At 41.2% G+C, this 21,830-nt stretch overlaps 2 protein-coding genes across 3 annotated transcripts in view; one reads left to right on the top strand and one right to left on the bottom strand.

Annotated features, from left to right (window-relative positions):
- The first annotated feature begins 2,076 nt into the window (after positions 1-2,076).
- On the top strand, positions 2,077-18,605 carry cnih4 (cornichon family AMPA receptor auxiliary protein 4). 2 transcript variants are annotated; one of them, XM_061775516.1, is made up of 5 exons: positions 2,078-2,208; positions 2,522-2,590; positions 2,891-3,003; positions 15,224-15,364; positions 15,487-18,605. In XM_061775516.1, exons 1-5 carry the CDS (start codon positions 2,140-2,142, stop codon positions 15,512-15,514), a joined length of 420 nt encoding a protein of 139 aa, XP_061631500.1. In that variant the 5' UTR covers positions 2,078-2,139; the 3' UTR covers positions 15,515-18,605. The 2 variants fall into 2 exon arrangements, with proteins under 2 accessions (XP_061631501.1, XP_061631500.1); XM_061775517.1 differs by lacking the exons at positions 15,224-15,364; positions 15,487-18,605 and adding an exon at positions 4,652-4,812 and having other exon boundaries at positions 2,077-2,208.
- Positions 18,606-19,313: 708 nt separating this feature from the next.
- The window catches only part of wdr26a (WD repeat domain 26a), a 41,324-nt gene continuing 38,807 nt past the window's right edge, over positions 19,314-21,830 (bottom strand). The window contains exon 14 of the mRNA XM_061775514.1: positions 19,314-21,396. Within this exon, the coding sequence (XP_061631498.1) occupies positions 21,374-21,396 (23 nt within the window). The 3' untranslated portion in view covers positions 19,314-21,373. The remainder of the gene's footprint in view (positions 21,397-21,830) is intronic.

Here is a 21,830-nt window from a genome sequence, read left to right as displayed (position 1 = left end):
TTTTTTCTAACTTTCTAGGGTGCACTAGTAAGTGGTTTTTCGGGGAGGGCTTGTGTTCAGTGCTCCTAAACACATACATTTTCACCAGGAAATGTGCTTGCAAAAACATTGGTGAGTTTTCAGGCATGTTGCGATCCCCAAAAAGGCGATTAATTCTTCGAAAGTATAGTCATAATTAGTCTGATTTTCCTCATCAGGGTCTTGAGTGAGCTGGAGCCTATACCAGCTGACTTTTGGTGAGAGGCAGAGTACACCCTGGACTGATTGACACGTAGACAAACAACCATTCACATTCATCTCTATGAACAATTTAGAGTCAGAACCTATCATGTATATTTTTGGAACATAGAAGGAAGTTCCCGCAGTAAACTCGAGAAAGAACATGCAAACTCCACACGGGAAGGTCGGAGCTGAAATTTGTACACCTTGCAATAGACCAACCAGCGAGAAAAGCATCCGTGCTACTTCCTAGTAAACCACTAAGCAACCACTTCCAAATATTGGCAACCTTTCACTGGAGTACTGTCATCCTTACGCGCACTGCCCCTTGGTGAACAACAAGTGCAGTGTGAAAAGGCCTTTACACTTCAGAACAACAACGCTCTCAACCTTTTGGTGTCACCAAATCATAGTGTACCCTCTGACTGTATGAAAGTGATTCTTTATATGTGCCCTGCGATTGGCATGCGACCAGTTCAGGGTGTACCCTGCCTCTCTCCCGAAGATAACACAGCTGGGATAAGCTCCAGCACGCCCACAACCCTAGTGAGGATAAGCGGTACGGAAAATGAATGAATTAATATTTTGTTTTTCCAATTACGAAGGGTTCGGTGAATGCGCGTATGAGGTTAAGAACCACTGTATTAGTTGAGCAGGACGTGGATTCAGTGTATTAAGCGAACACGCCCACAGCATCCGAGAGCAGATCGAACTGCTTGATTTTTCTCAATTTTGAAGCCTCATTTTATATACTTGCCAATTTGGCAGGGTTGTTACCATTATTCCTTTCTGTGGTATGTCAAAGTTAGAAGACATTTTTATTTTCACGTTACAGGGACTTTAAATATGGTCATTGATGGGGAAGATCTTGCTTCTCTTAATGAGTCGTGGCGTTGTCATTAAGCCTCTTTGGTTCATGTTCCTCAATGTCGCTGCTTTCGCAGTTTTTTTTTTAGCCTTCATCAGGCCTCAAGATCTCAATAAAGCAACGACGTTACTGCTTTCTGAGTTTGAGTTTTTCATAGAGGTGTTGGAGGCCAAAAGGTGGTAGGGCCCAAGCGCAGGGAAGCAGGACAGGAGAGGAAGTTCGTTTAAGGCTTGCTTGAGGTATGTTCACGTACTTTTAATACGATACGGCTCACAAGCAGGCAATAAAATGTTATGTAGCCTAGCATGTAGCAAGGAGTGAGTGAATCTCAAAATGATATTTCATTCCAAAAACAAAGACAAAGATCATGGAGGAAGAAAATGATAAATTAACAATGTCCAAGAAGCAAGGTCCAAGTAACAAAGAAACACAGGACAAACTCATCAAAACAAAAACAAAATGATGGCTTTCAGCTACAGATGACACAACAGACAACATTGGACAATGAACCCACAAGCACTGGAAGAAACCTGGGAACTAAATACAAACAAATTGACGAGACAACGAGGAACACCTGAACAAGACATGAGCGGCTGGAGGGAGCCGATTGGTCGACACAAGGAAGAGGGTTGATGAGCACAGGTGACATGAACAACATGGGACACAGGAAAACATGAAACAAAATGAAACATAATCAAAACTAAAACACAGATCATGACAGTTTCAGATGTATCCGGGGAGGTTGAAAGCCTATTTTGACAGAGGATGGTACATATATCTGTATTTAAATGCAGAGAATATAAGTAAAAAGTCGTCAAAAAGCTAAATCCTCAAGTAACGTACAGATACCTGAAACGTGTACTTCAAGTATTTGTACTTGATTACTTCCCACAGTGGCCTTGGCTCAATAAGGTTGGGATACACTGTACTGTACTGTATACTGTACACTGCATTGCTCTGGGCTTCCTTCAGTGTTGTGAGAAAGATGCTGCGTTGCGTCCTCCACCCGCAAGGTGGCAGTATATCGTCCCGGTCCAGTCACAGCACAAAAGATGGACGCGGCCGTCTGCATTCTGTCACTGATCGACTGTTGTGCACTGATTTTCCTCGCGGTCTATTTTGTATCCTTTACTGTGTGTGTTTCCTTGTATGTGTAAGGAGCTCTTCTGTGGGAACTCGGACGGAGTTAGAAATGTGTGTGAGTTTTGTTCTCTGGATGCAAATGGGGGGGGGGGGGGACGAACTACGTTGCTAATCCCATTAGCCATATTGCTATCATATCCGAGGAATGGCTTTAAAAATATTGAGAATATATAAAGGGCAAGCTTAACAGAAACAATGACACCCGTCACCCACGTTGGAGTTATTTTGTTTCGTTTGGACATTTGTAATAATGTCATTGATTATTTTACGCCACCTTGATTTAAAGTCAAGATTATCACCTTGTCCGATTTGGAATGTGACTACATCAATGCCAGAGCATGCTGCTCCAAACTCAACAAAGTAAGTCAGGATTGTTTATTGTGTGCCAAATAACGCTTCACCGTACGTAAATTTATCAACATGTTATTACACGCTACTGTGAATGCTGTCTGTTTTATCTATCCATTCACAGATTTGCCTCATACTTGCCATACATAGTTTTTAGTATGTGTTGAGTTAACCTGTGCATACCTGATTAGTGACTGCTTATTTTGTTTTTTGGATCATGTATTTGTTTTCATTAGCTTTAAAATGTTTTAACTTTAGTCAGCACAGTGTACTGATCTTTCCCCCACTGTGTCTGCGATGTTGTGTGTTCAGTGGGTAATACCAGAGATGGTTTGCCAGTGTCTCTCCACCGTTCTGATGTTGGTCTCCACACACTGGTTTATCTTCCTCCTCAACCTCCCTGTTGCAGCCTGGGACATTTATAGGTACAGTAAACCAGTTCCCTCTAGTGCTGTGAGCAGTGTTAATTTTGTCAGCAAATTTTAATTTAGTTGTAGTGAAAGTCTTTTGAGCCGGCACAGTGACTACTGGTTAGCACATCTGCCTCACAGTTCTGAGGACCGGGGTTCAAATCCTGTCCCCGCCTGTGTGGAGTTTGCATGTTCTCCCCATGCCTGCGTGGCCTGCACTCCGGTTTCCTCCTACATCCCAAAAAACATGCATGGTAGGTTGATTGAGGACTCTAAATTGCCCTGAGGTGTGAATGTTGTGCGCGAATGGTTGTTTGTTTACATGTGCCCTGCCATTGGCTGGCGACCAGTTCGGGGTGTACCCTACCTGGGATAGGCTCCAGCATGCCCGGGACACGAGAGGATAAGCGGAACAGAAGATGAATGAATGAAAGTCTTTTGACTAAAGTTTCATCTAGTTGTAGTCATAATTTTGTAGTCTAAATTGTTGTATTTCTATTATCGTTTTAGTTGACGAAATACTTTAAGATTTTAGTCGACAAAAATTCGCAGTAGATTTTGTCAAGTAAAATAAAAACTTGTGTGAATGGTAATATGTAAACATTCACTTTCTGAAAGTCATTACGTTCACCCAGATCAGCAGTTCTCAAAGGGTGTTTCAAGTACCACCAGGGATGCACGGGCTCCCTCATGAAGGAGTCACTGAATTAGATGTGTGCACAATGTTGCAGTAGTTTAAGCTTTTGTTTTTCAATCCAGTACAGTACATTTGTAAAATAAATATAGTTTAACTTAAGTTTAAAACATTCCAATTTAATCTTTTAGAACTGTTATCAAATATTTATTTAGGTACAACTTGAATTTACCTTTAGTGTGCAATACATTTTTAATTTAATCGTTTAAGTACATTTTATTTTCCTATATTCACGCAGAGTATTAATGTTCACACCATCCATAATGTTGCAGTGGTTTACAATATTAAATACAGCTTTTAGGACTACAACAACTTCAATTTATGTATTTATTTATTTAATAATGAACACTTAGGCCAAGTATACGTCTGTTTTTTAAGTTTGGTATAACGGCGGTACTTGGATAGCCAAGTATTTTTCTACGCGATACTGACCGAGGTGATCTGAAAAGCCTATGAAGGTGTTAAGGAGCGTGAAGGCAGTGGTTCCCAAACTTTCTCTGCTGGGTCCCCCTTCCGTAAGAATTAAGAATTCCCCCCTCCTTGTGTCCATCCATCCATCCATTTTCTGAGCCGCTCCTCCTCACTCGGGTCGCGGGCGTGCTGGAGCCTATCCCAGCTATCATCGGGCAGGAGGCGGGGCACACCCTGAACTGGTCGCCAGCCAATCGCAGGGCACATAGAAACAAACAACCATTCGCACTCACAGTCATGCCTACGGGCAATTTAGAGTCTCCAATTAATGCATGTTTTTGGGATGTGGGAAGAAACCGGAGTGCCCGGAGAAAACCCACGCAGCCACGGGGAGAACATGCAAACTCCACACAGGCGGGGCCGGGGATTGAACCCGGGTCCTCAGAACTGTGAGGCTGACGCTCTAACCAGTCGGCTACCGTGCTGCCCCTCCTTGTGTCATTATATTAAATGTTTTCATTTTACATTATTACACAAAACTTCATTTCTGTTCTTTAGGCTTTACACGATCAGGTTTTTTGGGACCGATCAGCAAAAAACAGTAACCGATCACCGATCCGATCACAAGATGGAGGAATGTGTCTATTTAAATGACCTGTTCATTTACTGTATATACTTGTGTACTTAGTTGCTAAAAAAATTATATTTACAATAAATCATGTCTTTGTTCCTCTATTTATGCCAGTTAGGCATAGTGATAGACAGAACAAATTAATGGTCTTTTATTAGATGGCAGGAAGTAAATACAGTAATTAATGTATCCACTTTTTGTGACATTTTTGTTTGTTGGTGTTCCGTGAGATTTTTCAATTGTAAAATATGTTCCTTGGCTCCATAAAGGTCGGAAATCACTGCTCTAGTCAGATCGTGTATTCTAATCAGTCAGGTCAAACCAAAATTACATGACAGAAATAATGGGTGCTAACTTACTGTAATTAAATTACTTTATTGTAATTAAATTACTTCACCCACACCGAAACTTTAGAACATGATTCGACAGAACGGCAGCATGTTTACGTCCAACTGTTCGTGCTACTGCTAGCTTGCTAGGCTACATAACATTTTATTGCCTGCTTGTGAGCCGTATCGTATTAAAAGTACGCGAACATACCTCAAGCAAGCCTTAAACGAACGTCCTCTCCTGTCCTGAGCACCGGTGACCACCAAGACACGTTTTACCCCATTTTGTCCTTATAATACCGTCGGCTCGCGCCACTCTTCTAGTCGTCGCCACGGTAACGAGGGTATCCGGTCGCATTTGAGTTGACAAGATAAAGCCCAATGATCGTAAAAAACTGGGTGCGGAATACAAGATTTTATTGGAGTAGTCTGACAGTGCAATCGTGAAAGAGCAAATTTGTCTTGTAGTCTGATCTGGGCATTACGTGATGCCTGTCTTTGACGCATTGTCTGTCCCACATCGCAGAGGTGTTTTTAAAAATATATATATTTTTATTTATTTATTTTATAAATCTTTGGCCCTCAGATATTTACAGTACTATGTCAGAAGACACGCGACAAGGCTAAAAATAAACTAGCTTTTGGATTCAAATATACTGTGCACGCGGAGTAAATGTCTTGCGGAGCCGATCAATAGGCGAATTATGACATTAAAGCCGATCAGCATAAAATGCTAAATATCGGCCGATACCGATGAGCCCGATCAAATCGGTGTAAAGTCTACTGATCTTGTTCTACTTTTTGTATGTATGGATTTCTTGGGTTTCTCCCAACATCTGGTGAAAATTTCATGTCAATGGCACCTTCGGAAATTTATTTAGTGAGAAAAATGGTTACGTGTTAAATACTTATTTCAGCTGCTGTACATGCACATTTTGTTTTCAGAGTCCATTGTAATTAATACAGACCAACATTTTTTGAAAAAATAAGTAAACTGGCATAAAATGCACGTTTTAAGTGTTAGTGTAACTGTTTGCAAGCACCTTAACTGTGTAATTATGATCAGCGTAACAGCTTTCTTTTTTGATATTCAACATTGCTATTAATGCAATTTTTTTCATTAATTGAGGCGCCCCACGCCCCCCTACAAATGCTGAGGCAGATATGCTAACCATTCGGCCCGGTGGCCGCATCCTGCAGTTGTGTTAAGCATATTGTTCATGAGTTCCGTAATTTCCAATTGTCTGAGAAGCAATGAAGTTAAGTGTGATTTGTGTTAGGATGAGGGGTTCAGGGGGGAGGGAGCGATTATGTTTATGTGGGAGACACATAGTAGACGGAGTCGGTTGCGGAAAATACAGTACTAGTTTAATATTGCTTTGGCGTGATTAGGACGACGGTAATTGTTTTGAAATAGTCTGTTGCTGGCTTGCTGCTCGTCCTGGTTCCTTCGTCCAAGCTAAAGCAACGCTAAAATATAAGCTCTCAATGGCACTGTGACACAGACCTGCCCTGTGAACTGTGATCAAGCGCACGCATCCTAACATGCATATTTAACCACTAGTCCACAAAGTGATTAAGAGCATTCCTTGCAAACAAACGCAAACACCTGCAAAGTCACCGGAGTAAGCATATTGGGGCGGCATGGCGCAGGTAGTAGAGTGGTTGTTTCTCAACCCAAAGGTTGTGGGTTCAATCCTCTGCCCCTGTGACCCAAGTGTCTTTGAGCAAGATACTGAACCCCCAGTTGCTCCTGATGCTGTGTCATCAGTTGGTGAATGAGGAGATAGTGTTAAAGTGCTTTGAGAACCTTGAAGGTAGAAAATCATTATATACGTTTTGTGTACTTCTTTTTTTTTTTAAACCACAACAATATTTGCCCATTTACCAAATAACCTAAATCAAATTCATGGCCCGGGGGCCAGCTCTGGCCCGCCACATCATTTTATGTGGCCCGTGGAAGCAAATCATCTGCATCGACCTCATGTTTCTTCAGAAAATATCAAGATTGCAAATTGTCTTCACTTGTAATAATGTTGATATTGCAAGGATTTTTTTGTTACCACTTTTTAAAATAAAAAAAAATACTTATGGCTGTGTGATATTTCAGTTTTTCTTTTTTAATAAATCTGCAAAAATTTCAACGATAGTTTTTTTCTGTCAATATGGGGTGCGGTGTGTACATGAATGAGGAAAAAAAAAAGATTTTAGCAAATGGCTGCAATATAACAAAGATTGAAACATTTAAGGCGGTCTGAATACTTTATGTACCCACTGTATATGAGGTGATAATTCATTTCTGTAGTTTCACAGTCATAAAGGCCCTCCAAGGGAAGTGATCACTGCAATGTGCCCATTACAAAAATGTGTTTGCCACCCCTGCCCTAAATGAATAAAATAATAATAAAATTAAAAATGCTCACCTGTGAGTGGATTTCAGGATGCCTGGGCTGGCGCTGTCTCTTCAAATTGGTCGTGTTTCTGACCATCGATTTAGCATGCAATCCCGGCCACAGATAAGACTATTGTTCATACAATCATACAGTACCAGTGTTTGTACCCGCCTGCTGGTTTTCAAGCTCAAACTTGGTACGCAACTTCTTTACCACGCTGTTGTGATTGGTTAGCTTTTCAACTCCTCCTGTCTCTTCAAACAAAATTAGTTCTGATTGGATCTTGTCTTTTGCAGTCTTTTTCCGTCTACTTTTTATTCGTTGATGAACTTGAGGGACCAGTCAATAAATTTCTTCATCGGCTTAGTTGGCGGGGAATGTGGGTTGACTATCCCGAAAATTTTTTCGGAAACAAATTAACACTGGCTGTGAGAGAACATCATGATTGTATTCTTTTTCCTGAATTGCGGGGAGCACTATGTTTCTATTAGAACTAAAGTTTATTGCGGGAAGGCCTTTAGTTGGAATGCATTCATAATCATATAAAAATGATATGTAAATATAAGCAGTAGATAACCTATAGATGGATGAATTCCTTTATTTTGCTGTAGACTGAAAACATTTGAGGTTTGAGAGCAATGAGGCAAGAGGTCAATATTTCATCTTTTATTTTCTGGTATTTACATCTGGATCGGATACACAACTACAAAATACTGCACCTTTTGTTTGAACGTACTAACTCCTCTTTCCATTTGAGCAGAAGTATTGGAACGTATGATTGACAGATGGTTTCTTGCCCAGATTTGTCCTATTACGTTCAGTTTCAGATTTGGGTTTTGATCATAAAGACTAAATTTGTACTAGTTAGAGGTACAACCAACCTTGAACTTATCGCCAGCCAGTTGCAGGGCATATACTATACATACAACCAACCATTCACACTAGCAGTCACTCCTATGGACAGTTTAGTCTTTATTTAACCTAAGAATCATGTTTTTGGAATGGGGAGGAATTCACTGTACTCTTATAAATGTATCCAATACTTTTGCTCCTTAAGATGTTGGTGTCTTTCCTGCTGCAGAAGCCAAGTTTGTTTCAGCTTGAGGTCACGAACAGATGGTCGGACATTCTGCCAGGATTTTTTGGTAGACAGTAGAATTCATGGTTCGATTTATCACAGCAAGTCTTCCAGGTCCTGAAGTAGCAAAACACCCCAGACCATCACACTACCACCACCATATTTTACTGTTGTTATGATTATGTTTTTCTGTAATGCGGTGTTAATTTTATGCCAGATGTAATGGGACACATACTTTCCAAAAAAAAACCACAGAGTATTTTCCCGAAAGTCTTGGGGATCATCAAGCTGTCTTCTGGCAAAATTGAGATGAGCCTTAATGTTCTCTTTGCTCAGCAGTGGTTTTCGGCTTGGAACTCTGCCATGCAGGCCATTTTTGCCCAGTCTCTTTATGGTGGAGTCATGAACACTGACCTTAACTGAGGTAAGTGAGGCCTGCAGTTCTTTGGATGTTGTTGTAGGGTCATTTGTGACTTCTTGGATGAGTCGTCGCTGCGCTCTTGGGGTAATTTTGGTCGGATAATGGCTCTCACTCTGGTACGGTGGAGTCCCAACGCTTTAGAAATAGCTTAATAACATTTTCCACACTAATAGATCTCAGCTACTACTTCTCATTTGTTCCTGAATCTCTTTAGATCTCGGCATGATGTCTAGCTTTTGAGGATCTTTTGGTCTACTTCACTTTGTCAGGCAGGTCCTATTTAAATGATTTATTGATTGAGAACGGCTGTGGCAGTATCAGGCCTGGGTGTGGCTCAAGAAATTGAACTCTGGTATGATAAACCAGTTATGTTTTGATAGGAGGGGCTATCACTTTTGCACACGGCCATGTACAGTAGGTTTGGATTTTTTTTCCTCCTTTTAATAAAAACAGCATTTTTTGTTTACTTGTGTTGTCTTTGACAAATATTCCAATTATTTTGATGATGAGAAACATTTAAGTGTGACAAAAATGCAAAAAAACCCAACTAAGAAATCAGGAAGTGGGCAAACACTTTTTAATACCACTGTATCTGATCGAGAGGTAAATACCTGGAAATAAAAGCTTCTTCAATTAATCTTTTGAAATCAAACTCAAATGGTTTTATTCTACAGCAAAAGAAATGAATTTTTTCTCACTCTTCCTGTGCATTATTGAAAACTTTCACAGGATAGAATTTGAATACAGTATTTTCACAACCATAGGGTGGACCGTAGTAAAAGGCGCAGTCTCAGTTACGGGGTCTATTTCTGTATTTAACACATACATAAGGCGCACCGTATTATTGGGCGCAGGCATGGTAAAACATACAGTAGCTTACAACATATGGTAGCATGCATGCACGCTAAAACAATGTTTTTAAAAAGGCAGCGGGAGCAAAACTGAGTTCGGTTGCACTTTATTGAAGTATTTAACAATGTACTCACGTTATTTTTTGATCAATCCTCATCCACAAATCCATCAAAGTCCTCATCTTCTGTATCCGAAATGAACAGCTGGGCAAGTTCTCCATCAAACACGCCAGGTTCCCTCTCGTCATTGTCGGAGTCAGTCTCGTTGCCGTGCGGCTCCTCAGAAATAATGCCGGCTTTAACGAAAGCTGGAACAACAGTGCAAGCATCCACAATCCATTCACAAATTGTGGCGTAACTCGCCCGGCACTGCCTCCTTGTCTTAGTAAAGCTGTGTTCGCCATCTGTCATCCATCGCTCCCACGCCGCTCGCAACTTCACTTTGAACGCCCCATTTACACCGATGTCCAGCGGTTGGAGTTCCTTCGTCAAGTCTCCCGGAATGATTGCAAGCTCCGAGTTATTGCCCTCAGTCGAATGGTGACTGTAGCGACTGTTCTTTGATCATTAATCCATTGTTCGAGTTGGTCTTGCAACTCGGGCCATCTCGCCTTGTTTCTGCAGAAACTCAGCTTTGTCTTCTTGACTTGGCGAAGCTCGTTTTCCTGCTTCCTCCACTTGCGAACCATGGATTCGTTGATCTTGAATTCTCTCGCGGCTGCTCGATTCTCTTGTTCCTCCACGTAACTGATAGCTTGCAGTTTAAACTGTGCTTCGTAAGCGTGTCTCTTCGTAGGTGCCATTTTCGGGGGTCCTTAGCGATGTTGTTTTGCACAGTGCACACCCCGGCACTATATACCTACTGGGGGCATGCCTTTATCGTCCTCTTTCACGCGCACCCTTCCCCCTTTAACGTCCGCATGCTGTCCTCAGTCACGTCCACCTTTCCTCTATATAAGCAGTGTGTCGGCAGGAAATGCTCCCAGTTAGTCAAGCGGAGCGCTCACCAAAGTCACCCAACAACATTTACAGATTTTGGAACTCTGTGCACACATAAGGCACGCCGCATTATAATGCGCCCCATCCATTTTGGAGAAAATTTAAGACTTTTAAGTGTGCCTTATGGTCGTGAAAATACGGTAATTAAAAAACAAAAAAAGTACCGAAACGATTGGACATATTAGCATCAGAAACGTTGATCTGTTGTCACTGAATGTACTTGAGCCACCATTTCATAAGATGGGCAGACTTGTTCAGGAGCAAACCAACAACAAGCAAATTGTCTTCTTGCATGTACCAGTAACTTCAACTCTATAAAATGGCCACAGAGATAAATAACCAAACTTTCAAACTGTGGTTGTGTAGCCAGATAATTTAATGCCCAATGGCGACATTGAACACAAAAAATCTGTAAAACATTGTTTTTGCCAGCAAGCTTATTACCATTTTTTTCCCCTTCATTTTTTAGTCCAAATCCTCTGATTTCAGCTTTTCAAATGTGAATCCCTTTTATTTACATCCCTCCATGAAGCCAAACGAATAATCTTTGTATTTTAAGCAAAACAAGACATTCATAGACATCAGTGGACTTAGGAAAACTGATCAACATTTTTGCCTATTTTCTGACATGTTTCAAATCAAACACTAACCATTCTCAAACTTGAAGAGTGCCAGAGTCCAGTTTCCATCCATTTTCCGTGCCGCTTATCCTCACTAGGGTCGCAGCCGTGCTGGAGCCGATTCCAGCTGACTCTGGGCGAGAGACTGGGTACACCCTGAACTGGTCGCCAGCCAATCGCAGGGCACACACAGACAACTATTTCAAATGTGAAAATCTAATGAGGACCACCGAAACATTCAATCACAACTCTGATCAACACAAGACTCGGATAAATAATTTTCAGCGATACAAGCTAAGAGTACAGATACATCAAAAAGAAAACTAAAATACCATGAAAAATTATTTTGTCACTCATTTCAGAAAGTGTAACCCATATATATACAGCGGCTGAAATAAGTATTTAACGCGTCACCATTTTTTTCACTAAATATACTTCTAAAGGTGCTATTGACCTGAAAATTCCACCAGATGTTGGGAACAACCCAAGTAATCCATACATGCAAAGAATGTAGAACAAATAAGATCGGAAATTAAGTTGTGTGTAAAAATGTTAAATGACACGGGGAAAAATTATTGAACACATGAGGAAAGGGAGGTGCAAAAAGGCATGGAAAGTCAAGACAACACCTGAAATCTATCAATAATCAACCAGCAATACAAACCCCTTGTCAGTGCAAATTAATATCAGATGATTCAGTCCTAACTGGCCAACGAAAAGGTCTCATTGCCAAGGTGTGAGTCAAGACACATCTTATGATGGGTAAGAGCAGAGAGGTGTCTCAAGACGATCGCAAAGTAATTGTTGCAAAACATAAGGATGGCATTGGTTACAGGTGCATATCTAAGCTTCTGAACGTTCCAGTGAGCGCGGGTGGGACCATATTATGAAAGTGGAAAGCCAATCATACCATACTTTCGATCAGATGCTCCTCGCAAGATTTATGACAGAGGAGTGCAAAGAATAATCAGAAGACTTGTCTCAGAGCCAAGGACCACCCGTTAAGAGCTTCAGAAAGACCTGGAATTAGCAGGTACTGTTGTTGTCACAAGGAAAACAGTGAGTAATCCACTCTGTAGCCATGGCCTGTATGCATGCTCACAACGCAAGACCCTATGTTGCTGGGGGGAAAAAAGCAAAGTTTGCTGAACAACATTTGGACAAGCCAGTTAAATACTGGGAGAATATAGTCTGGTCGGATGAGAGCAAAATGGAATTATTTGGTTGCCATAATGCACACCACGTTTGGAAGAGAAATGGCACTGCACGTCACCCTAAAAACACCATACGAACAGTGAAGTTCGGAGATGGGAAAATGATGGTGTGGGGCTGATTTTCAGCAAATGGTACTGGTAAACTTCACATTATTGAAGGAAGGATGAATGGCCAAATGTACTGAGACATTCTTGACAATCTGCTGCCATCTATGAGGATGATGAAAATGAAACAAGGGTGGACATTTCAGCAGGATAATGATCCAAAACATATTGCCAAGGAAACTCTTAATTGGTTTGAAATACAAATAAATAAACCTGCTAGAATGGCCCAGCCAATCACTAGACTTGAGTCCAATCGAAAATCTATGGAAAGAACTGAAACTCAAGGTCCATAAAAGAAGCCCACGGAACCTGCAAGATTTGAAGACTGCTTGGAGGAATGGGCCAACATCACACCAGAGCAATGCATGCCACTAGCTTCTCCATACAGGAGGTGTCGTGAAGCTGTCATGGCAAACAAAGGCTTTTGTACAGAGTATTAAATAAATACCAGTTGGTGTGTTCAATACTTTTCCCCTGTGTCATTTCACATTATTACATAATTTAATTTCTGATATTTTTTGTTCAACTTTCTTTGCATGTATGGATTACTTCCGTTGTTCCCAAGATCTGGTGAAATTTTCAGGTCAATAGCACCTTTGGAAGTATAATTAGTGAGGAAAAATGGTGACGTTAAGTACTTATTTCAGCTGCTGTAGATTTATTACACACAGAGTGATACATTTCAAGCCTTTATTTCCTTCAAGTTCAAGTTTGGCTTACAGATATTGAAAACCCCAAATTCAGTCTAAGAAAATTCTAATATTATAAAAGTGAAATAAAAAAAAAAAGATATTTTAAACAGAAATGTCCGGCTTCTGAAAAACGTGAACTTCTATGCATGTAATACTGAGTTGTAAGATTTATGAATAGAGCACATTTTAAAACATTCAGTTACAGCACTCTTCACAAAAACATGCAATATTGAGACAAGTTAAAATTGACAAGCATGTACAGTAGACAAAGATGCAAACATGACACCAAGAGAAACAAAATGGAATAAAATAATAAAAACAGGGCTTGTAGACAAGTGTGAGAGCTATACAGAGGCTAGACGTTATAAAGAAAAAATGATTTCGTCGTTTGAAACAGTCCCAAGGATTCAGCTGAGCTAACAGATTGTGGAAGATGATCCCCCAAAGTTGGGGCTAAAAAGGAAAATGGACGGTCACCTATGCGGTTTGGGCTGGGTATGGATGTCTCTGCTTCCTCTTGACAAAACCGTTCATTTTCTAAGGTGTTCAGTGCAGGCGAGTTTGCTGGCCAATCAAGCACAGTAGCACACCATGGTCGAAGAACCAGCTTTTGAGACCTTTGGCAGCGTGGGCATGTGCCAAGTCCTGCTCGTGCATCACATCGTCACTTAAATTTGGTTTTAGTTATCTGCAAGCCATAATAATCAATGTGCAATAAATAAAGGCTTGGAATGTGGCATTTGGCAACTATCTTTTAGGAATTTTTTGAGGAATTTTCTGAAACAAAAAAAAAAGATGGATGCACTACTTGCACATTCGGCAAAACAGGTGGAAGCGCTTCTTCCCCAGCACGGTTAAATGGCAGTACCTTATAGCAGTTCAGAACAAAGCACCTGTAGGAACTTTAAATGTCTCCCATGTGTTTTGTTTGACAAAACATGTCACCACAGAGCCACCATAGATGACAATATTCGATGTTTAGGCTTTGTGCGTTTACGTATATCATATTTCTATAAACGATATAAACGTTTGTAACTTTGTCCGAAGAAAGTAGCCATAAAGAAAGCAAGATTTTAGCAAGTTTGTCTTCAAACCGTGTCATCAACCTGGAGTCATGCTCGTTATTGCAACATACACAGGAAGTCCGCCAACCTGTTTGCCGGGTTTGGTCACGTGACGTTCCGCATATAGTGGATGAGCACTTGAAACGCCTCTAAAATCCTCTCACAAATACTGTACATTTACAATTGATTGATTGAAATTCCTTGACGTATTCTACTTACCCCACTGCTCTTCTGAAGCATAATGTTCCGTAATGTTCTATTGAAGAGTAGTTTTTAAGGCAATTGATGCGGTTTGAAACGTCGCAGCAATTTTGATGTGCCGAATTGTCTTTGAAATTCAGCCTGTACGAGGTTATTGGTGGATCTTAACAACTGAAACGTGTTAGCCAATCGGGGAGGCGTTCTCCGAGTAGCTGATTATATGAAAGAGATGCAACCCTTCGTGCCCCTGTGTGGGGAAAAAAGTGATCATTGCATTGACATTAGAATGAAAGCATATGTCATGAGATGTATTGTTTTGTTATGCATGGGTTTAAATGGCAACACACACTCACACATTGGAGGCACATTTTCCCCCAAACTTTCCAGCTGTTCAACTTCAAGGAAATTCCTTTGGAAGATTCCACAGTAACATCTCATCTATAGCGAGCACACAGTCTCAGTTCGGTGCGTGTTAACGTTGGAGTCAAAGTTGGTGGCGTGATGACTTTGCTTGCCACTGTTCTTCATGCAGATACGTGATGGTCCCGGTGGGCAACATGGGCGTGTTTGACCCCACTGAGATCCACAACCGAGGACAGCTCAAGTCGCACATGAAGGAGGCCATGATCAAACTCGGCTACCACCTGCTTTGCTTCTTCATTTATTTGTACAGGTAGATGACCACATAAATGGGCATGCACTCACGCACAATGACGTTTGGTTGAAAATGGTACAAATCCTTATGTAAAGAGAGAGCTCTACATTAACACTTATCATTGGTTTTTATTTTCGCAGCATGATTCTGGCTCTGATCAATGACTGAGGCAACACGATATCTGTGGGACTTCTGCCCGCTATCCGTCTTCAAAGTCCCGGATTTCCCATTTCCCACCTCCCATCCTGTGCCTGTGCTGAATGCGGAAAGTGCGGAAAATCTTTTCAACGTCAATCTTTTCAATCATATGAGCCGATAGAATAGGACAAATTTGCATCAGATTCAACAGTATCAGAGCCACACTAAAAATGAAAAATGAAAAATAATAATAATTACTACTGAAAAAAGTGTAAAGTCATAATTGTCTTGTTCCCGTTAGGGGTTGCCGCAGCGTGTCATCCTTTTCCATGCAAGCCTATTTCCTGCATCCTCCTCTCTAACACCAACTGCCCTCATGTCTTCCCTCACGACATCATCAACCTTCTCTTTGGTCTTCCTCTCGCTCTCTTGCCTGGCAGCTCCATCCTCATCATCCTTCTACCAATATACTCACTACCTCTCCTCTGGACGTGTCTAAATCATCCATGTCTGCTCTCTCTAATTTTGTCTCCAAAACATCTAAGCTTGGCTGTCCCTCTGATGAACTCATTTCTAATTTTATCCAACCTGGTCACTCCGAGAGCGAACCTCAACATCTTTATTTCCGCCACCTCCAACTCTGCTTCCTGTTGTCTCTTCAGTGCCACTGTCTCTAATCCGTACATAAATGCTGGCCTCAGCACTGTTTTATAAACTTTGCCCTTGTGACCTGTCAGTCACATAATACACCTGACACCTTCCTCCACCCGTTCCAAACTGCTTTGACCCATTTCTTCACTTCCTTACCACACTCACCATTGCGCTGGACTGTTGACCCCAAATATTTAGTCCTCCACCCTTGCAATTTCTTCTCCCTGTTGCCTCACTCTTACCCCTCCACCCCTCTCATTTATGCACATATATTCTGTCTTACTTCGGCTAATCTTCATTCATCGCCTTTCCAATGTATGCATCGACCTTTCTAACTGTTCCTCCACTGGTTCCGTGCTCTCACTGTAGATCACAATGTCATCTGTGAACATCATGGTCCACGGTGACTCCAGTCTAACCTCATCTGTCAGCCTATACTTCACCATTGCAAACAGGAAGGGGCTCAGGGCTCATCCCTAAAGCAGTCCCACCTCCACCCTAAACTTCTCTGTCACACCTACTACACACCTCACCATTCTGCTGCCCTCATACATGTCTTGTATTATTTGAACACTCCAGACTTCTGCTTGCAGTACCACAGTTCCTCTCTGGGTACTCTGCCATGTATTCCTTTCTCCTCTCCTCAGTCCTCTGTGTCCCACTTCTTTCCTTGTATGATTTCCTGTACTTTGAGGTTCCACCACCAAGTCTCCTTCTCCCTTTCCTACCAGAAGATGCACAAAGTACTCTCCTGCCTGTCTCGATGATCACATTGGCTGTAGTGGTCCAGTCTTCTGGAAGCGCCTTCTGTCCACCGAGAACCTGTCTCAGCTCTTCCCGAATAGCCGCACAACACTCGTCCTGTCTCAGCTTCCACCACATGGTTCTCTGCTCTGCCTTTGTCTTCTTAATCTTCCTCCCCACCACCAGAGTCATCTTTCACACCACCATCCTATGCTGTCTAGCCACACTCCCCCCTACCACTACCTTACAGTCGGTAACCTCCTTCAGATTACATCGTCTGCACAAGATGTAATCCACCTGCGTGCTTCTACCTCCGCTCTTGTAGGTCACCCTATGTTCCTGCCTCTTCTGAAAGAAAGTGTTCACTACAGCCATTGCCATCCTTTTTGCTAAGTCTACCACCATCTGTCCCTCGAGATTCCTTTCCTGGATGCCAAACTTAACCATCACCGTCGTTTCCTTCACCAATATGTCCATTACAATCTGCACCAATTACGACTCTCTCTCAGTCTGGGATGCTCAGAACTACTTCGTCTAGCTCCCTCCAGAATTTCTTTCACCTCTAGGTCACATCCTACCTGTGGGGCATAGCCACTAATTACATTACACATAACACCCTCAATTTTAAGTTTCAATCTCATCACTCGATCTGACATTCTTAGCGAACTCTTTTATAAAAAAAAAAAAAAAAAAAAAAAAAACCCCTACTAACTTTTGCTTCCGATCTACACATGGTTCAATAATTTGAACCCTGCCCCTTAACTTCTAGCCTTACTGCCTTTCCACCTGGTCTCCTGGACACACACTATATCAACCTTTCTCCTAATCATCATGCCAACCAACTCCTGAACTTTTCCTGTCACAGTCCCAACATTCAAAGTCCCAACATTCAGTTCGAGGCTCTGTGTTTACCTCTTCTCTTTCTGCCGAAGAACCCGCTTTTCACCTCTCTTTCGTCTTCGACCCACAGTCGCCACGTAGGTTAACGGCATCTGTGGCTTACATTGTTAACCCGGGTCATGACCGATCCGGTATGGAATTCTTTAGATTAACGCTCATATTTGTTTGGCAAAGTTTTAAGCCGGATGGCCCTTCCTGACGCAACCCTCTGCATTTATCCGGGCTTGGGACCGGCCTACAGTTTGCACTGGCTTGTGCCCCCCATAGGGCTTCTTAATGCAGGTGTACATGCTTATAATAATATTACTGAATCCTTTACACTGAACCTATCATTACCACCCTACAGGCAGCTGGGCAGCATATTGAGAAATATTTTAAGGGCACACACGTGGCTGAGTGGACCGTTCACCCCACAGCACACTGCCACTGAACTGACCAGCTTGTAGTAAAGCATGGTGATCATCAGACATCCTTTTTTGTTTGAACATTGAAGTCATTGTGCGAAATAAAGAAATAGGTTGTTCAGTCTGAAAACTGACATCAGGCATTCCTCCATTTTGGTTTACGCCTTCTTCTTGTGGGTTGTTTGGTTTTCATCAGGGTTGCTGCATATGTGCAGTTGCCTAAATCAAAACAAAACAAAACTGCAGTATGTTTTAAAATGACTCCAATGTGAGGCATTTGTGCAGATAATGTAGATCGAGTTGTGTCCTCAGTGTGTTAACTGAGATGACTGCCGGTCAGCTTGATGCATGCTTGCTGAAGTTTCTGTAGCTGTTATTTTTTTCTCAAGGATTTAAGTTTCATAAATAAAACTGAAAATACATGCAATGTGTCTTCATTTGCAATCCCCTCCAAATGAGTATTCGTCTATGCAAATTAACTGTGTTAAGTGTTACAGACAACATGTAGTACAGGAGATGGATACGGCTCTCTTCCAATTCGATCCTGATGTCATGTTGTTAATGTGAGTTTCCTGTATGAGTAAATGAGGTGACCTTAGTGGCACATTGGTCAACTGGCTAGCATATCTGCCTCACAGTTCTCAGGACCCAGGTTCAAATCCGGCCCCGCCTGTGTGGAGTTTGCATGCTCTCCTCGTGCCTGCGTGGGTTTTCTCCGCGTACTCCGGTTTCCTCCCACATCGCCAAAAGATGCGTGGTAGGTTAATTGAAGACTCTTAATTGCCCATAGTTGTGAGTGAGTGCAAAAGATTTTGTTTATATGTGCCCTGTTTGGCTGGCCACCAATTCAGGGTGTACCGCGCCTCTCGCCCAGATTCAGCTGGGATACGCCCCTACAACCCCAGTGAGGATAAGTTGTATGGATAATGGATGGGTGAGGTGACCTTTTAGAAGCACTCACTTAAAAAAGTGCCCATATAAAGTAATTTTACCATTTAGATGAAGATATGTGTGTCATTATCTGCACTGCCTCAGTTTTATAGCATCTGACATTTGAGCAGACAACAATACACCATCTTAGAGATGTTTGATCACACTGAAATGTTTAGCTTCTAAAATTGGACAAGGGATTTTAAAACCCTGACTCTTTATTGAAAATTTGTATACAGAACAATACAGAACAGTACAATCACGTTTTTGTATTAACACGCATCTGGCAGAAACTACCTACAAGCAAAGGAAGTTCCTACTTTGTCTTCTTACAGCAAGAGAAGCCTGAGCCACAGAATCAAAAGAAATGATAGAAGAAGAGACAAACACCACAGCTGTGACTGACTGAAGTGTGTGTTTGTGTTAATTGATAATGATGATGCTGTTTAGACAGATAAAACAGGGTTCCTACACTTGAGGCAAGTGCAGTTCATTGTCTGCTAGGGCTGGACATTTTTCCTTTTTACCTACCAAATTCTAAAAGCAGTTTGAAAATATTATGCAATTGCACTGTTGTACTTACCAAACTGCTAATTTTATTTGGATTTAGTTTTCAGTGCAATCAGTTGTCTTGTAAAAACAAAAAATATATATATATAAAAATAAAAAGGTACACTGATGAAACATTTTTGAAATGGGGTGGGGTTGAAAAAAAATGCAGGAACCCTGTGACATATTTCGTATCCTATCTTTAAACACAACCTCATCAAACATGCCATATAACACAAATACACAGCACACAGAAACCAGATTGTTCACTTGAGTCTGAAAGAAAACTGTACAAGTTCATGAGAATTTAAGTATTTTTTTTTTTTAACACTGTGTGGGAAGTGAGTTGCTCATTGTAAAACATTAACTCTGTAAGCAATGTGTACAAACTTAAAACGGCCGCTCACGTGATACGGAATATACGTTTACTCTCAACTCATCACGTGAAGACCCAAATCCAACAACCTTTGAACTGACGTGTACTGTGTGTATTTGACACATAGCTCCTTTGTTCTCGAGATGCCTCACTGATGCAATAGGTGACGTTCCTGACCATAGACACATAAATCCATCTCACAGCCAAAAATACTCACTAAAAGCACTGTCATTGAAAATATCCTACAACAGCTGCATGAAAGATGTTTATTGCCAATGCTTAGCTGTTTTAGAAGATTACAGCAGCTTTATTTTAAATCACTGTGTAATATTTGTGAATATTGTCTGATACGGAACTAATTTATTGACAGAAGATTTCTGTCACAGACAAGATGGGAAAATCAGTTTCAAGAACCTGACACGGGGTTTTGTTTTGACATCCAAATTCTTAATTAGCTTAAAATGTAAACAAAAGTAAAAGCAGCTTTACTTTATAAACTCCATTCCTAACGAGAAAACAAATCAACCAGTAATAAATCAAACTGGAAGTTGCAACTTAACTAAAATATACTAAAAACAAGTGGACTGCAGTCTGCAAGGAGAGATGGCAACAGCCTACAATGAAACAAGGATTCATGTATAAGAGCAACTAGTGAAGCCAGAATAAATTAAGGACAACCACAACAAAGGCATGAAGGAAAGAACACTGACAATCTCAATGTATTGCCAGAAGTCAGCTACTCAAATGTCTTATTAGATGGAGGACAGACATACTGTTAAGGGTAAGTGTAAGTGGACCATCAAACATGTCATTTTGTGCAATCTTGTGCAACATGCTCATTAAATACTCTTCTATGTATGTAAGCAAGAAAGTAGAAGGAAAACAAAGCCATAAAATCTCTTCTGTACTTTAAAAATGACAATATAGTGTAGGATAATTCATTTAAAAGACCCTTTGGGTGGGTTGTTACATCCATTGTGTTCCTGCAGGTAAAATCTCAAGAAGGTGAGGTAAAGAAAAAAAAAAAAAGACTGAACAAAGCAGACAACACACACCCTCTACTGTTTTGTCACAAACAATAAATTATGTCTCTGATAATAAATAAGAGGTGGGTGGATCAAGTCAGGGGGAGGTGTGTCAGATAATGGACTTCCAAGTGTGGTCTCAATAATACAACTGAGTTAGTGGGACCTCCCGACACGCAGCAACCACTGGTCCGGCCTCCACGATGCAGCTGTCTCGTCAGCAAAGCTTTCCTTGCTTCATCCAATCAAGTGTCACCAGAGTCTTAGTGCTCGCTGAGTTCAGAGCAACAACGGCAGGGGTCGGAGATCATCAGCTGTCCATGCTGCAACAATCTGACAGGACGAATGGGCACATTCATGGGCAATCAACAACTGCTCTCTTTACAGATCCCAAAATACTTCTTTTATATCAATTATTCAGCAATCAGGAAACTAGATGAGCTTCTCTTCTGCGGAACCATCTTCCTGACTCATTCAAGAGGGCAGACACACTCTCTTTAGTCAAAATTAAACTTAAAATGCCCCTTTTTGATGAAGCTGATAGTCAGGGCATACAGTGGGTACGGAAAGTATTCAGACCCCCTTACATTTTTCACTCTTTTTTATATTGTGGCCATTTGCCAAAATCATTTAGGTTTCTTTTTTTCACACATTAATATACGCACAGCACCCCATATTGACAGAAAAAAAAAAACAGAATTGTTGAAATTTTTGCAGATTTATTAAAAAAGAAAAACTGAAATATCACACAGCCATAAGTATTCAGA

Source organism: Phyllopteryx taeniolatus, chromosome 6 (assembly GCF_024500385.1).
Source record: "Phyllopteryx taeniolatus isolate TA_2022b chromosome 6, UOR_Ptae_1.2, whole genome shotgun sequence".
Taxonomy (NCBI): domain Eukaryota; kingdom Metazoa; phylum Chordata; class Actinopteri; order Syngnathiformes; family Syngnathidae; genus Phyllopteryx; species Phyllopteryx taeniolatus.
The sequence above is the reverse complement of the archived record's forward strand: the minus strand, read 5'-3'. Positions and strand labels throughout refer to the sequence as shown.